At 36.8% G+C, this 18,567-nt stretch overlaps 1 protein-coding gene across 3 annotated transcripts in view; it reads left to right on the top strand.

Moving 5' to 3' along the window:
• Positions 1 to 18,567, top strand: part of Elys (AT hook containing transcription factor 1 homolog) — a 509,801-nt gene that overhangs the window by 38,945 nt on the left and 452,289 nt on the right. For all 3 annotated transcript variants that reach the window (XM_090402410.1, XM_090402411.1, XM_090402409.1), the window contains exon 5: positions 7,863 to 7,934. In XM_090402410.1, coding sequence (XP_090258536.1) covers positions 7,863 to 7,934 — 72 coding nt within the window. The remainder of the gene's footprint in view (positions 1 to 7,862; positions 7,935 to 18,567) is intronic.

The raw sequence follows: 18,567 nt of genomic DNA, 5'->3' as shown, positions 1-18,567 counted from the left end.
ATACAAGCAAAGGAAGTGGAAGAAAGTTATAAGTTCTCTAGGGCAGAAATTCATGAGAATAGTGTTTAGAAGTGAGCCAAAACATAGTGAATCATATACTTAGCTGCAAGTGAAGTCAGCTGTGTTGAAAAGGAAAATTAATGCCGTAACCGGATAAGTAAAGAACTGGACATTCAATGGAAAATTCTGATTAGTTCCAGTTAGTCTAGGATTACGTCTTAATTCTATGTTGCCCTGAGAAGAATTATATTGAAATTAACTAGTTTGAGAAAAGTAAACAAGGAGAATTATCAGTGCCTTATTAATGTGTTTTTTTTTTAGAGTAGTGAAACGCGATTAACAGTAGTTTAGTTAAATCGTTGGAGAATTTTTATTAATGTGTTCCGCTAATGTAAATAAGTTAATTCATAAGTGTGCTCACAATTAATTGATGTATTGAAGATTGTATCTGGTAAGAGTAGTCATACTTGTTTGTTTATTCTAACATTAACATATCTTCGAAGTTCAAAGTCCGGAATAAGATTGCTTGAAATATTGTCTACCTTGATTAGTGCTTCCTGTGAATTTAAACATTAAGTACAGCTGATAGATATGTGGAGACTATTTAAATAAGAAGTTTCGTTTTATTAACTTGATTTAAGAAAGCTTGTGATTTTGAAACTGTGAATTGTATGTGAAAGTTTAGAACATTGAATTGGCATGAGTGACTTAGCAAGATGTATTAAGTTAATTGTATTGTTTCATTTTAAAGCAGAATTCTTGTATTTGTTATATATATCATATATTAAATGTTTTATTTTGTTAATCTAAATATTGTGTTTGCCTGAATTCCTTTTTATTGCACCGTTCATAAATATTCGAATCTTGCAGGAACCCCGAGTAGAATAGTAAATAATTCGGCCTAAATAAATGAGGAGACTGCTAACTTAATTAAAAATTGATCCTACTATTTTATATAGACTAATCTAAGAATAGGGTGGCGCAGTATAATTATAAATTTCCCTACTTTTGGATCGGTGATCAATTTGCAATTAGTTGTTATATTGATAAGAGTGACTTGAACCAAGATGGCGGATTTAGAACATAACATGAAAATAGAACGTCGCGACAGTACCACCTTACCCCAGTCCTGAAGATACTTTCAGGCGCAAACTTTGTTTGCTCACACTTGGATAAAGGATTAAACTAAATTTATTATACTCTAACCAAGTGAAAAATAAACTTTCAAAATAGATATTTAATTTTAATTAATATTTTAAATTAATTTATTAATTTTAATTATTTTTTAATTAATTAAAAAATTAAATTATAATTAGGGGTACTTGGTAATAATGAAAATTTAAGAAGGGGTATGCGGATATCTGAAGTTTGAGAAACACTGATCTATACCAATGCCATCTACCACCACCATTATTATTTTCGCAGATAATCACAAACATCCATGTCCACATTGGGATTTGAATCCGCAGCCTTTAGGCTGGAGAGCTGATACGCTAACCACTCGGCCAACCATGCCGGCATATAAGAGTTAGTTAAAATAATTTTTGTTACTCAAATTACACATATTCTTTTGTTTTCTTAAATATTTTATTTAAAAAGTTTTTTTAATTATTACTAAATAAAAAGATATTCTATTTTGTCCAGGCTGCAGCTAATGTATTCAAAAGTCAGCAAAATCTACCTGCCACAGGTAGTAGGCAAGCATATTTGCAGAGTCCTTATTGTAACCATTGTACAGGAAAGTCTGGCAAATAAAGGAGACTTCAACTGAAATGGAAGCCTGGGTAAAACAGAAGTTTGAAACTCTGCTGACAAGGGATTTTGATAAAACTATATTGTTGAGAGAGAGAATAATGGGAAAGTTTGTGTCTGTGTGGGTGGGTTTTTTGTAAACTGTGGAAGAAAGGATGCCACCGAGAATTGGCATAATTAGAGTATCTAGAAAAGGCAGGCCATTATTATTTTCTTTTTCTCTGGTGAACCGGATTCTAGAGTGTTGGCTGTTGAAACAAAGGAGGAAGGAGTCTAATCTCTCTGAGCTATATGGTCAAATAGAGAACATATCCTCAATATATCTTAGCCAGATAGAAGGTTTGAGAATGGCAGTATCAAGGGTGTTCTTCAAATTGTCCCATAAAGAAATGGGACATTAGCCAGAGGGGAAGAGCCCATGGCCGAACCCTCTATCTCTTTATATATGGTATCCTTCCAAGAAAAGTAGGCAAAATTGAAAAGTCAGTGGGAAAAAGCAATTTTTGGTAAAAATAGTACCGGAAAGAAGAGATATTGGTAAATAAAGAGCTGGCATCTAAGCTCACCTTGATATCATTATTATTTAAAACTAAATCTTGAATTAACTGAGTGTGGAATTTTTAATGTAAGATTAAGTATGCCCAGTAAGTGGGATTAAATATTTAGCTAATTGTTTGGCTAACCTAAAAGAGGGGCAGGGAGTCAGTAGTATCCACTATATGACAGAGGGTTATCAGGTTTATGAATTTTTGGCAATGTGTATATACAGAAGGTGGAAGAAACTAAATGGTTTGAATTTTTTAAATGCTTCAGGAGGCCAAGAAGTGACTTTTTTTAGAAGCGCTTTTCCTTTCTTCCTTCCCGATTTACACTCACATGTAGACCCACACTTCACTGCACAGGTGTTTGCAACCCTGTCTGATGGAATAGGTTAGTTCCCTATTCCTGAAGTTTCATATATCTGTATATTGAGTGTGTTCTTCTGGCTGGTTTGCTTGTTTCGAGGGATGAAAACCCAGAGTTTCTGGGAGAAATACCCTCCACCTCCACATAAGGTGATCTAACTTACCATTTGATTGAAAACACCTGATAAAGGTATCTCACATCATAGATGGGATTCGAACTTGGGTCTTTCTAACCAAAGGGCTTATCTAAACCAACTGCACTGTGGAGGCTCAAGAAGCCTTTTTTTTTTTTTTTTAATTGGTAGGGTCGTAATTCAAAGGTTTATAAGTAGTGCAGTCTCTGAGCAACACATTCATTTTCTGATTATAATTACTAGTATTGATGACCACAGTAGTGTTATGCTTGTTAGCTCTGGTGATTATTATGTTATTGTCTTTGTGTAATTTACAGAGAATATGCAACTGGCTGTCAGAGAGATTTCTTTTAGATGGCAATGGTTTCAAGCTATGTCAAACCTGATGTTATTGGCAATAGTAGGAGACAAGTGGGATGCCATGTTCTATATTCAGCATGATGTCTAAAGATGGAACTTGATGATGGCTACTGCAGAATTGTGGCTGAGGCTTTGTTGAGACTTTTTGATGAAAGCTTGACAACCCTCTTGGCTGAGAAACTGACTTACTAAGGTTGTCATATTTTTTGATATGTTTATCTTTAATTTTCTGAAATTCTTTATGGGTTGATTTTTTAGAACTGTCAGAGAGAGTACCCTACTGCCCTATATCCAGGGTGCCTCAGAAAAAATAGCCAAAACTCTAAAAAAATATAATCTCTGTACTGCTTTCAAACCTCATCTAAAGCTGACTGCCCTTATCTGCTCTCCTAAAGATTCACTCTCTCTCTCCCCTCTCTGTTCCAGATGTTTACAAGGTTCCTTGTTCTTGCAAATTATTATGGTCAAACTAGGAGATCTACCAACATGTCTAGAAGAACACAAGAAATCCATCCACCACTATCATAACTATAGTCAGTCTAATCCTGACTGTACTTTGAATACCTTACACAGAATCAAATGGAAAAAGCCTGCTATGCTTTGCTGCAACAAATATAAACTCAAAAGACTTTTCTTATAATCACTAGCAGATTTTTTAAACCAGCCTAATCTTTATAAATATGGTTGTGTTAAACTTCCCAAGATCTAGGAAACTTTAATTCTTAGGCCTCCTGGCCAACAGCACCCATAGTGGGTGTCCCCTCATAGAGATTTAAGCTTTTAGACTATATTTTCCACTTACTGTTTTGAGTGTTTTTTGTGTGTGCTATTGCAATTTTGAGATTGTATCCATGACAGTGTCTCTGTGACAGAAACAAAATATAGGATCTAATAAACTTGTATTTTTATTGTGCAGTATTCTTTCCATTAAACCAACAGATGAACCTAAATACCAGACTATCATCGTAATATTACTATTCTTCCAATGTGATCATTGATTATTTTTATTAAGGGTATTTTATAGCATTGCATGCTATTAGATTAATGTGTCTTTATGTATATATGAATTTTGTTCTTTATGGAAGAATTTGATGAAATGTAGATTTTGGTCATTACTAAAATTTTTTGAACATTTCTAATTTTAATTAAAATCAAATTATTTTATTTCCAAATTTAGGCAAATTGATTCAAAATGATGTTGAATAATATGCATATAAAATTGTCATATTGTAAAAAACGTCTGTCTTAAATGAATAAATTCAGAGATTTTGTACCAAAGTGTGAAATTTTTGAATTAACATAAATATCTCATGGCATTTTCCATACAAATGGAAACAATCTCTCCTCTCAACAACTCTGACCACAATCTTGTACAACTCTCCTCTCTCACAAAACCTCTCTTCCAACCACTCCTAACCTGACATCCTCTGGCACTACCAAGGAGCCAACTGGGATGACATCCAGAATTTCTCCTCCTCCTTTCCTTGGTTTGACTTTTACTTCCACTCACCTGACCCTAACACCTGCTGTGAACAAGGAAAAAATTCAGCTTACTGTATATGACCCTCATCAAGAACTAAAGCCTCTTACTCTGCCAATACTAAAACATGCAACATATCCTATCTGTCATCAGCAGATCCAAATCCAGTTATATAAAGGCCACCAGCAAAAAAACTTGCCTCCTGTCCAAATAAGATAAAGAATGATGATGCCAGAAGATAAAGCTTATCTTCTGGCATCACTCTTTTTCTCAAACTCCTGCATAGATGACCAAGGGGAAATCACCTGCTACCATACTGGAATCAAAACACCGTATGCCTCCTATAGTTTTGCAACAAAAAGTCATCAAAAGACTATTAAATATATTGGATACTAAAAAGTTTTCTGGTCCTGATGACATCTCTCTCCAATTGTTCTCAAGCATTGCTCCAGAGTTAACAACCATCCTCTATCATTTCTGTAATTCATTATTCATATCTGGTACTTATTCCAATGCATGGAAGCAATCTGATATCCATCCTATTCCAAAAAAAAGGTTATAGAAGTCTACCTTCAAACCGACCAGTTGCCATCACTTCTATCCTCTCCAAAATAATGGAGAAGGTTAGAGGCCTACCAATTAATCAGTGACCACCAGTATGGATTTTGCCATTGAAAATCACAGCTGACCTCATATCTTATATCACCCACCACTGGACACGTACCATGGAAATTTTCTGAGAAATTTGTGCTCTCACCCATCACATTTTCAAAGCTTTCGATCGTGTGTGGCATCAAGACCTACTAAATAAATTGCAATCCTTTGGTCTCCCTGCCACACTCTGTAATTGGGTAGTCAGCTTTTTCTCTTGTTGTTTTCTGCGAGTCATGATGGATGGTTTTCACTCTTCGATCTTCACCGCCAATGCTGGAGTGTCTCAAAGCTCTGTCCTATCACTTACTCTCTTTTTTCTGTACATAAATGACCTATTCACAGTAACCACTAATCCCATGCTACAAGATCATCTACAACTAGTGCCTTAAACATCAATCTACATACTATCCATCAATTGGGCAAGGACAACCTTGTTGTGTTCAGTGTCACCAAAACACAGTCTTGCCTTTTCTCATGAAAAAGAGATCTCATCTCACTTATCCTTACCTTCAGTAATGCACAAATCACCAGACAAGATCAGATCTGTTTGTTTGGTCTAATGTTTATCTCCAGTCTTTCCTGGCATAAATGCATCACATCAGTAGCCTCCTCAGTATCAAGAACCTTGGCATTCTCTTTTGTTCAAGAGGCTATTTTACACTCAGCTAGTTCTTTACTATATACAAATCCCAAATATGCCCATGTTTAGAATACTGCTCTCATGTTTGTAGTGGTGCATGCATCTAAAATTTCTTTAAAATCCTTGATGCCATCCAGAGGCAAGCAATTAGACTCATAGATGATCCCTCTCTTACAGGCTCTATCTCACAGGTGCAGTGTTTCAACAGTGTCTATTCTACAGGTACTTCCATGGTTACTTCTCCAGTGAAATGGCAACTGATGGCATCTCTCCAATTGTTCTCAAGCATTGCTCCAGAGCTAATACCCATCCTCTATCATCTCTATAATTTATTATACATATCTGGTACTTATCCCAATGCATGGAAACAATATCATATCATTTCTCCACTTGCATTGCACTTCTTAATACAAGAGCAACAGCAGCTGTCCTAGCACCTTTTTACTGTGCAACTGCAAACCCACTGAACCTGATTTTCTTCTTTTTTTATTCTGTTCACCTGTCTCCTTTGGAACAACCTTCCTCACAAAGTATCCTCAAACAAGTACAACCTGCAGCAGCTCTTTAAAAAAAAAAATGAAGTAAGCTGCTCAGTTCTCATCTGCACTCCACGAGAGGATCTATAAGCACTGATGTGCTTATAGGTCCTCTATAAGCACATCAGAGATCAAGAGGTCAAGCACTGATGTGCTTGACCTCTCATGTATGGGATCAATATAAATTTTTTAAAATTATACATATTGAAATGAGAGTCTTCATTCTCATTTCAATATGCATAATTAAAAAAATTTTTATATTGATCCCTTACATGAGAGGTCAAGAACTATCTAGTATTCAAGAAGTGTTCCAAGATCATACAAACTAAAAAACACAGCATGTTGTGACTTGTTGAAACAAACTTCAGTTTCATTCTCGTCCAACCCTTAATAAGTCTGCAACTATTGCAAAGTAACTATTAACAAGTCTAACAAAATTTGATTTTAAAAGCATTAAATGCAGAAATTGCATGTTGCACAAATGCCATTTATGGCTTCTGCTCCCTTACAAAGTCTTGGGTGCAGTTTCTATTCATTGTACTTCCACTTCTCTCTCCAACACCTAAAGACAAAGTGAACTTCTTGATGTCATTCTTCTCTTCCATCTCCAACATAGATGGCCAACACAAATTATCTCTAACTATGCTAGGAGCACTGCATTGCATTTTTCTTGAGCTTTCTGCGAGACATCAAAAGAATCATGAACAACTTGAATATCAAAAAAGGCTTCCATTCCTGATAGTATTCTCATCCCCAGTTGTATTTAGATCTTTTCCTGAACTAATAGCATATGAACATATATAGAAATAGTATAGATTTACAGTATTTATGATGTACATCAAATAACAGTGTATATCATCAGTGTGGATTAAATAAGTAGTTTAAATAAGGTAGAATACAAACTAATACAATAGTCAGTTAACTGACAGAGGCAAGTGCTGCAAGCTAGAAGGGTAACATCAACAATCAAATCTTCATTTTTGATATTTGCAAGACTAAGCATACTCCCATACTTTCAAGATTGACAGGTGATCATCATGATTTAAATTAGGATAGGATAATTAAGCTTCTGAGCTCTTCTTGAACAGATGTTCTTATTTATAATCGGTAGGTATGAATGAGTAGGTTGTTAAGTTATTACTAGGTGAATTAAACTGCTCTCAAGTGAAGTAATGAGTGATATTATTTATCGAAATTCTCTAATTTCTATATATAATTTCTACAGTTTTTAAGAATGGTATGACAGCCCTTGCCTTGATTTTCAGAAATGTTCATCCCCCCCCCCCCCCACACACACATACACCATTTTGCATTCTGTATTGTTAAGTTGATAAATTTAGCAACAGTTGAATTAATGAATTTTAACTTTTTAAATAAACTAAGTGTACATTTCCTTTTCAGATGACAGTTGCTATTATGATTGTTTTCATTACAAGGGCCCTCATAAGAACATTTTAACCACGATGTCTGCAGGTATGTATATACTTGCGTTTTTCTTTACTGATGAAATGCTAGTTTATCAGAATCTTGCTGTCTCTCTTTTTATTTTTGCTACTTTATGGATTTATATTTCATTTGAAATATATGGTTTTCTTGCATATATCCTACCATATAATATTCCACTCGAATGGTAAGGATTCTTTATCCATAAAAAATATATATAATTGAGGTTGGTATGATAGATATGGTCAACCTATTTATGTTCCACTGTTGCAAAGTCTAGCACTTTTGCTATGTTGTACATTAATTATTGTAAAAAAAGGATATGTGAGACTGGATAGTTAGATTGTGTGTTATTATGAAGAGAAACTGAACATTCTACTAGGGCTGAGCATCCTATAGTTAATTTGTAACAAAACAGTAGAGTGATGTCAGCTCTTTTCTTTATGCGGATGATGTTATACTTCTAAATAAATCTGCTACAAGTCTGCAAGATTCTCTGACTAAATTGAATAGCTGTTGTAATAGATATGGTATGAAGGTCAGCAATAAAAAGACAAAGACAATGAAAATAGGCAGAATCATTGAAAATGTCAACTATGTTGTGAATGGAGAACCTGTGGAACAAGTAAAACATTTCAGTTACTTAGGCACGATTTTTACTGAAGATGGTAAATTAAATATAGAAATAGACAACAGAATCAGCAAAGCTGGTATGGTGGGAAGTCAATTGAATAAATTCATATGGAATAAGAGAGAAATTAGTCAGAACACTAAATTAGCTGTATACAAGACAGTGTTCAAACCAGTTTTAACTTATGGATCTGAGAGCTGGGTCAGAAGTAAAACACTTGACCAAAGACATGAGAGTCCTGAGAAAGATTAGAGGCGTGAACAGCTGGCATCAATGGCAATATCATATTAAAAATGAGGATATTAGGAAAGAACTTGACATTGTCAGCATCCAGAAATGCGTTAGCAGAGCTAATCTCAGGTGGTATGGTCACTTAAATAGAATGGGAGAGGAAAGATTAGCAAAACAAGTGTTCTTTGCCAGGTTGGCAGGAAAAAGACCCAGAGGAAGACCAAGATATAGGTGGATTGATACGGTACAAAGTGCCTTAGACGATAGAAATATAAGATCTGATAATGTTGGAGTCTTGACAAGTAACAGACTGATTTGGAGGAAAATTGTAGATAGGAAGTTAGTAATGATGTAAATTTTTCATGTAGTACTGTCATATCCTGTACCCCCCCCCCCACCCTTGAGGGTACATGGCAGGAATTTGATGATGATGATGATGATTCCCATTATTTCAAACATAAATACTGATTGGTGCCCAAACAAAAAATAAAAATGCTACATATAACTTCTTCTTCTTTCACTACGCGTTATTTCCGCTTCCTCTGCAGGGTCGGCGTGTTACTTAGATAGATGCGACTTCTTGTTAGTACCACTCCCAACCGACGTCACCTAGTCTGCCGCTGGGGGGGGGGGGAAGATATATTTTTGGCTGTAGAGGCGTATGTTCACGGCGTATGTTTGCCTGTTTGCGGGATGAAAAACACCAGATAAACTGGCGGAAAAAATCCTACTGCCCGTGCCCAAGACCGGCTAACTTGGCTATGGCTGAGGAAGATCCTCAAATTCCTCACCTCTTCGACGGGAATCAAACCTGGGACACTCCTTCCCCAGTCATATGGTTGCGAAGCGCAAAGCCACTAGGCTAACCGCACGGACAAAAATGCTACATATAACTCTTTTATATAAATTATAATTCCCAGAAATGTGAGTTCATGATCATACAGAACAGTCACACTGGCCAGAGAATACATGCAGTGAACAGACATAATACATTGGCTTTCCTAGTCTTATTTGATTTAGCTGTAATTTCAAGACAGCAGTAATGTTTTCTCCCCCCCCCCCCAGCACCCTCTGCACTCCACTATTTTATACATATAGATATACTAGTCTTGTATATGTTAGTATACAAGACTAGTATACTAATTGAATTTCATATTTTCAATATGAAATTCAATTTTATTCTGCTCAAGACTAACTAGTGATGACTTTGAATTTCAAATCCTCTGTACACGCTGATGTCCTGCACCAAGGAGAAAACATCACTATCAACAATAACATAGTCAATGAGACTTTTCTTATTCGTTGCCTCTCCTCTCCATGTGAATTTGTGCACATTTTTATGTGCACAAATTCACAAATTGGGACATTTTGTTAGTAATAACCAGTCCATATCCTGAGCAGAAATCCAACAGGTATTTGCCATTATTATTAGCTTTGCTCTTTTCTCCAAATTTTCTCAAAATGTTTTTGTATATCTGACAATCATTTCCTACTCTGCTATTTAGATCCCCAACAAGGACCAATTTTTCCTTTTTTCATTATGGCAGTTGCTTTCCCTAAAGCCTCAAAAATTCCCCCACTTCTACCTTAGTAGAACCTTCTGTGGAACCATAGGCACAAATTAGTCTCATTGTTCAGTACCCCATTCTCATATTTGCCCACATCACTACTTGAGACTGCCTGCCATTCAAGAAGATTAGCCTCATATTTAGTGTTGAATACAATGGCTACTCCTTCTTTTCCTTGATTGTCATTGCCTGAATATAACATTTTATATTTATTGCTCAGAAAAATATCACCAGTTTTTGTCTTTTTTGTTTCAGTCACCCCTATTATGTCGATCTGGTACTTATCTAATTCCTCAGCTAGCCCCATTTTGTTGCCATTCAGGCTTCTTATGTTGATAGTACTGATCTTAAACTCTTGTGATGTTGAGTTGGGGTGTGTTTTCAGATTTGTTCCAGTAGCTAAGTTTTCGCTGTTCACCCTGGTTCTCTGGTGAAAACAACGGGGGTCTTGTTTAATCGGGCGACACCCCAGCTGGCATGAAATTTTGCCATGTTGTATCATCATTGTGTATTTTGGTTTGAGCCAATAAGAATACAATTTGGTCGGCTAAATCCCAAATTGCCAGCCCATCCTCGTCCGTTCAGTATCCAGGTAGATACCTAACTGGGTGCACCACAAGAAGGTGAGGATTGGACATTAGGTCAGTAGCCCTGGTCGGTTCTCCACATTCCTTTAAAGGCTATGTGGAGGTCTCCTCTCAGTTATACAGCTCTGACCCTTAAGCACCCCCATTTCAAATGTGCAAGTAGTATTTCATGGTTGCATGGAATTGGGATTTTATACAGTGTTAATAGTTCTATAGGTGAGAAGTAGTGTCTGAGCAGAAAAGAACACCTATTTTTTTTTAAGAGACTGAAGAGTCTGTGGCTGAAGTATGTTTATGCCTGGAAAGGTCAGAGGAATAAGTCAGCCCAAGAAGAAAAATCTGATCATGTTTGGAGATCTGGATAAGTTCACAAGGTTATTCTAGCCTCACTGAAGAATAGCAAGGCGATCAGAGTTGAAGGCAATGATTATGGAAGATCTTGAAGATTCAGATAATTTTGCACTACAAGGTTTATCAGAAGGTTGAGTGGAGTGAAGGATTAGGATTTAAGGTTAACAAGAGAAGACATTTATGTACAGACAGAAGATGATGCAGAGACCTTGAATACTATCAAAATGGAGGCACTTAATTCTTATTAATATAAAACTTACCCATGAAAAGTTGTTTTGAGCAAGGACAGTAATCATGGTCTGATTACTGTTTTCTGTTGTCTTCACTCAGTCATCAGCACCGAATGAATAACAGACATAATACTAACTTGATTGAAGGCTTTCATCTTGTATTCTATTCCACTTAAAAATTCCCACCCATTCCCAAGCCTTAGTTCTCCAACAACTGTACCAAGCAGTTCAAAAAAAATAATCAGCGTGGGGGGGGGAAGAGTACTTCTAGTAACCACCACCTCTACTGATCAGAGCAACGAAAGAAGCCGCAGGCTTTCACGCGGGGACTAAAAGAGCCACCCTACTACTATTGCACTATTTACCTCCGGGACTAAGGTCATAGTGTGGTATCTTTCACGGGCGAGACCGCTTCGATCAATAGGAGCAACGAAAGAACCGCTACTACATGCCTCGTCATTGATGGTCGGGAAAACTTCAAAACAAAATACCAGCTTTGCATTCAGCTTACATTTCTGTTCAATACAACTGCAAAAAACCATAAACAAATCCTAATCTGATTTTGAAAATGCTAAGGCTAAAAACTTGCCTCCTAATTAGACAGTATTCAAGAATTCCATTCTTTTCCCTGGGCCACTGCTGTGTAGCTTCTGCCTTTCCATGCTTCCATCAGTAACTCATTCTGATAGTATCATTACAACAATGTTCAGAGAGAGAGAGAGAGAGAAGGAAAAATATCTGTCATTATTCTTCTCTTTCAATGCCTTCAAATCATTTCCATTACCAAGAAAAGCTTATGCCATGCCTCTAATCTTTCATCATAAAAAAAAAAAAAAAAAAAAAAAATAGAAGAATGCTGAATAGCTTGGACACCAACAAGTCCTGTCTAAATTAATACCTACTCTCTGTTGTCATTTCAAACTTTCTGACTTGTCTGACATTTACCCTACCCATTCCAAGAAAGATATAAAAGTCAGACCACCTATTTCTTTATCAAATCAAGACTTATCTACTAATTTGTGTCCATCAATATGCATTTTGAAATGCTCAATTGGATACATGCTATGGACAGGGTTTGAGAAAAGCTCACATAGTTGCTCTTGATATTTCCAGGATTTATTGGGTCTAACAGAGGCCTGTTCAACTTGTATCTGTATTTTACACTGTAGCAGTTGGGTTGCCAGCTTCCTCTGATCATTCACTATATATCATGGTAAATAGTTTCTTCTTTTCATATTCCCCACCAGTGTTAGAGGGGAATCCGAAGTGAAGAAGCAAGTAGAAGTCATAGAGATCATCCCATTTCACACCATTGTAATACCAGAGAACATGAGACTAAGTCATTGGATGAAGGGTGTTCCATTGTAAATGAAATCTGATCAGGTTGCAAGAGTTTCCCATTCAAATTAAACATCAAACGGAAATCTTAACAGTGGTTACCAAGGAGCAGAAAACTCCAGCACAACCTGTAAGTACTTTCAGTGTATTAAACCATTTATATTTTGATCCAAAATTAGGCCGCGTGCAAGCGCCCACTATGCCAACTGTGTGAAGCAGAGATGGCAGCAACAAAAGCCAATGACGAGCAAGCACCTCCCCCCCGTCTCGCCAGTGTGGTGCCATCGATTGCCGACAAACCCACAAAGTGCAGCAGCTGCAAAATTGATATCGGTGATATAAAAAAAAAGGTATACTGTCCTAATTTTGTTGCCACTGGATATACACTTCCTGTGCAAAAATGGACGAATGTATTTTTGTTCGCTGTCCTATGTCACTTATATAGACTCTCTTACTCCTCTGGTATTGAAGGCTTTCATCTTGGAAATACCACACCCTGGAAATACTGGCCTATATTCGACCCATTCCCAAGAAGGGCGACAGGTAAGTCACTGCTGTCCAGCTACTGCCCCCACATCTCACTCACCTCAGTCCTGTCTAAAGTAATGGGAAAAATCATCAATTCCCAACTTCTACACTACCTTGAAGCTACCCGTCTAATAAACAACTGCCAGTTTGGATTCCATTGCTAGCAATCACCAGGAGATCTGTTCACATATGTCACCCATCTCTGGGAAAAATGCCATGGAGAAGTTTGGCGAATCTCAAGTGGTTGGACTTGATATCTCCAAGGCGTTTGACCAGGTCTGGCACAAGGGCTTACTAAACAAGCTGCCATCGTTTGGTTTATCTAAAGATCTCTGTAGTTGGATTGCCAGCTTTCTGTCTGGACGCTCACTATGTGTGGTGGTGGTGGATGACTCCTTATCCTCTCACCATTCAACTAATGCTGGGGTTCATCAAGGTTCTGTCCTCTCACCAACCCTCTTCCTACTATATATCAATGACCTACTTCTGCTTACCTCCAACTCAATACACAGTTTTGCAGATGATAGCACATTGCACGCCTCCCTTTCTTTTGATGAACCTTACACAATTAACCTCAACCTACAGAACAGCAACCACCACTGCCCTCAATTCAGACCTCCAAGCCATCCTCCAACAGGGCTCAGATAGCCTAGTCAATTTCAATGCAAATAAAACCCGGTAGTGTCTCATTTCTCATAAAAAAAAAAAAAAAGAACCATTTTCTCCCAGTATTATTTTTGACAATTCTCAAATTTCCAGACAATCTGCAATTTCTCTTCGTGAAATTACCTGAAATGAAATGACATCAAGCCTCTCTTGGCATAAACACATAACAACCATTGCATCCTCAGCCTCTAAAAAACTAGGATTTCTCTTTTGCCCAAGCTGTTACTTCACCCCTGAACAACTGTTAACCTTATACAAATCACAAATCTGCCCAACCATCAAATACTGTTCTCACATATGGGGTGGGGCCCTCAAAAGCTCCCTCAAAATGCCCGACTCAATACAGAGGAGATCAATCAGACTTATTAATGATCCATCTCTTACCAACTCTTCCCCCCCCCCTTCCCCCCATTCCCCCCAGTTTTGCACAGACGATCGGTCTCTGCACTATGTGTATTCTACAAATATTTCCATGGAAAATGTTCATCTGAAATAGCATCAATAATTGCCCCACTTACCACTAAGCTCATTGAAACACATGCAGCTGCTGCTCAACATCCCTACACAGTGCACCTTGAAACCCACAGTGCAAGTTCCTCCTCCTCCATCCCTGCAACTGCTATACACTATGGAACAATATTCCCCTTGATGTGTTCCCTAAGGAATACAATATACAGTAATTCAAATCCAATGTGAACAAGTACCTTCTTTCCCAACTCATACACGGTACTAATGTACTCTAGGTTGATCTACCAACCTCTCATGTATGGGATCAGCATAAAAAATAAATAAAAAGGTTATGGTTTGAATTACCAAGAGGAGAACTGGCATTACCAGTAATATTTGAAAATACAGCTAGGGCAAGATAAGATGTCAAGGATGGTATTTTTGGATAGATGGATTATTTGTGTTCAATCTGATATCAAATGCCTTGACATCCTTATTGGCTTAATCACTGGAATTAGAGAAGGGAAGCTAGTACAAGCTTTAGAGGGTGATATCCCCAAGAAAGATGACCTCATTAGTTAATTATTTGTACTAAATAAAATTAGTTTTAAAAATAGATAATCAAAGAGATCAGAGTGGTTTTCATAATTTGTTGAGCAATAAAGACAGTAGATGAAATGTAGCAAGGAAATTTAGACGTAGAGTAAATGAAACAGGATTTTAGGTGACATTCTCTGACATGAGACATCATATTTAACAAATGCACATATACTTTTATGACAGAGGGAATTTGAAGTGTAGTTTGGACAAGAAGTTCCTTTAAGAATAATAATGGTTTGAAAGTGTTTTTTTTTTTTGTAGTTTATTTCATTTTTTTTTTTTTTAATGATTCATGGACAAACTGTATTTTATTAAGTTATCGTTCATTGTTGATAGAAAGAGTATGGATATGTGATGGGCAGTGAAAAACTCATAAATATGCCAGAGACTAGGTTTCCTTTGAGAATAGCAGTATGCAGAGGCATTGTCTAGGCTGTGTATGGCCCCTACACTGCTATATGTAGACTCCCTCCAGGTACAATCTGGCAGAGTAAGCGGTAGTAGGATTATTTTCTAGCTGATCAAGAGGTCTCTTGATTTGTTACTATAAAGTAAGGAGAAACCATAATAACTGGAGACTAAGCATGGTGGCAGCCTTGTCAGGCCTCTTAGTTGGTGGTGTTTGGCAGTGCAATGAAAGTCAATTAGACTTCTATCTTGAAGTCTAGTTGACATTTCTTCCATTTAGGAAAGATATATTTCTTTGCAAAACTACTCATTTGTGGAAACAGTCAGTACCATCAGAAAGTGTGATTGCTTTGGAAGAATCTATATATATTGTGCATCAGCACTCCTTTCGTATATTGTGCATTAGCACCCTCATGCAAGTAAGCCATTAAAGTGCAAAGGAAGTAGTGAAGGTGATAATAGATTTATTTATAGGTTTAAAGTAAAGTAAATACTATAGATTGCAGCAAATAAGTCTGGAATAGTGCAGTGTACTAAGGGTAGGCTTTTGAGGAAAATCACAGGAGGGTATCCAGTATTGGATTAGTTGATAGCAGATCACATAAGTGTGGAAGTTGTTTCACTGTTTCACTAGAGACCTCATATCTGTGGTCTCTAGTCTTTGATCAAGTACTTTATTTCTAATCCAACTCTCAGATCCATAACTTAAAACTTGTTTGAATACTGTTTTGTTTACTGCTAGTTTGGTGTTTTGGCTAAATTCTCTCTTGTTCCATGTAAATTTATTCAGCTGGCTACCCACAATACCAGCTTTGCTTATTCTGTTGTCTATTTCCAGGTTTAACTGTCCATGCACTGAAAACTGTGCCTAAATAGCTGAAACACAAACAACCATAAACTTGATAATGAAATTTCAGCTAGAATGATGGCAGGATGGAAAGTTTTTTAACCATTATAGAGATATATTTAAAACAATTTGCCAAACTGCTTAAAAAGAAATATATACAACTAGCATGTACTCCAAGTAATGATCTGTGGAAGAGAAATCTGAAGTCTGAATACTAAATAGCCAGAGAAACTGAAAACAACACAATGAAACTTGGACAGAGCCATTTTGAGAAATACACAGATAAAAAAAAGAATAATAATTGAATAAGGAACCAAACAATGGTAATGGACATTGCATTAGTAATAAAAGGCAATAAATAATGCCTTTTATTACTAATGGTAGGATATGTGATGAGTATGTTTGACAATAGATGGACGAAGAGAATAACAGAACGGACACAAAGAACTGGTTATTAGAAACCAAGTAGACCAGTGGTAAGATAGTTGATGAGATAACAAGATGTTATGGACATTTATGGTGGAGAGATGCACAAGGTTGGCCAAAATGGAAGAAGCATGGAGAGTCATTTGTCCAGCAGTGGACTGAAGAAAGCTGTTCCAATAAATGTTACAGCATTAGAGCCGAAGTTGTTATTGTAAAATTAATTCATGACTTACAGTAGCAAACAAATTAATCCAAGCATTCAAATTTTAAAGAAAAATTTTAATTTCACAAGAAAATAAGTACAAGAATTAAACTCCAACTTTACCTAATAATTTATATGCGCTCCTCTGTTCATAATAAGTTCATTAATTCGTTTAGGCACAGACTCTACCAACATAGAACACATTTTTCTTATTTCAGCATCTCGAAACCATACTTTTGTAATGTATTGTATTAAGTTATCCTTTGTATCACAACTTAATTTTCCAAGTCTCTTTTTCACTATGGCCCACAAATTTCTATTAGATTAATATCAGAAGAGTTACCCGGCCATCGAAGCAATTGGATGTTGTGATTTTTGAGAAACTCTTTCAGTTTTTTTGAGGAGTGTGGCATGGAGTGAGATCCTGTTGGAAGATGAGTTGTTTGTCTTTCTGGACCTGTGGGACCACTCTTTTCTCCAATATTTTTATGTATTGGTTACTTTTCATCATACCGTCAACAGGCACAAGTAATCCTGGATCGTGCATAAAAGGAAGTCTTCTCAGCTGCTGATTTGCAAACATAGAGTACTCGCTCTTCTTGAACAAAGAAATGGCTCTCATCTGTGAATGACCTTCCACTTTTCAACACTTTGTACACTTTTGCCCATTGGGACCTCTTTTTCTGCATAACCTTTGTCAACAGGTGTTTCTTTTTTGGTCTGTGCGCAGTCCACCATGCTTCCAACAATATTCAATAGACTATCATGTCAGAAAAGTTTTTTACCACTAGCTGGCAAGTCTCTATTTAAGTCTACAGCACACAATCTTGAATTCATTTTGCTTTTCCTGGTTAGCTTTTTTTAAAATTTTTTTATTTGTGTGGGGTTTCCCCCATTCCTCAACTGCCCCTTAGGATTGGTTAAGTCCTCCTAATGACGGATTAAGTACTATATCATCTGACTGTAGCCTGTGTGTTCATGGAGCCGGTTTGCCTGCTTGTGGGATGAAAAACTCCAGATAAACTGGTGGAAGAAACCCTGCTGTCCACACCCAAGACCGGCTAACTTGGCTATGGCTGAGGAAGATCCTTAAGCTCCTCACGTCATCGACAGGAATCGAACCTAGGACACTCCTTCCCCAGGCATACAGTTGCGAAGCTCATAGCCACTAGGCTAATTGCATGGTATAAGTATAGTGTTTTTTTTTTTTTTTTTCACCCACATTTTCCTTTTCTATCAGGAGAAAAGGCACTGTCTCTCTAAACCTCTTTAAAATCGCATTAACAGTACCTAATCCAATACCACTCTGATTGACAATTTGTCTTTGAGTCATGGATGTGTACTGAGGAAAGAGTACATATCTCTGAATGCTTACTTGGAGATGTATCCATTTTATAGCTACACAAAATGAATAAAACATTATGAATGTCAGCTTGTTTACACTATTAAAAATGCACAACACTATTAATAAACACTGTAGAGACAGGTAAACACACACAGCACTCAACTAAAATAGTGACTAAAACCAAAACCAAAATTATTCTGATCTGAAACAAAAACCAAAAACTTGACAAAAATTTGGCTTGTTCAGTTTAATTTGTTC

The sequence above is a fragment of the Typopeltis vanoorti genome, chromosome 13, assembly GCF_054136105.1.
Source record: "Typopeltis vanoorti isolate ZY-2024b chromosome 13, IOZ_Tvanoo_1.0, whole genome shotgun sequence".
NCBI classification, from domain to species: Eukaryota; Metazoa; Arthropoda; class Arachnida; order Uropygi; family Thelyphonidae; genus Typopeltis; species Typopeltis vanoorti.
Note: the sequence above shows the minus strand (reverse complement) of the source record. Positions and strands in the feature narration are given on the sequence as shown.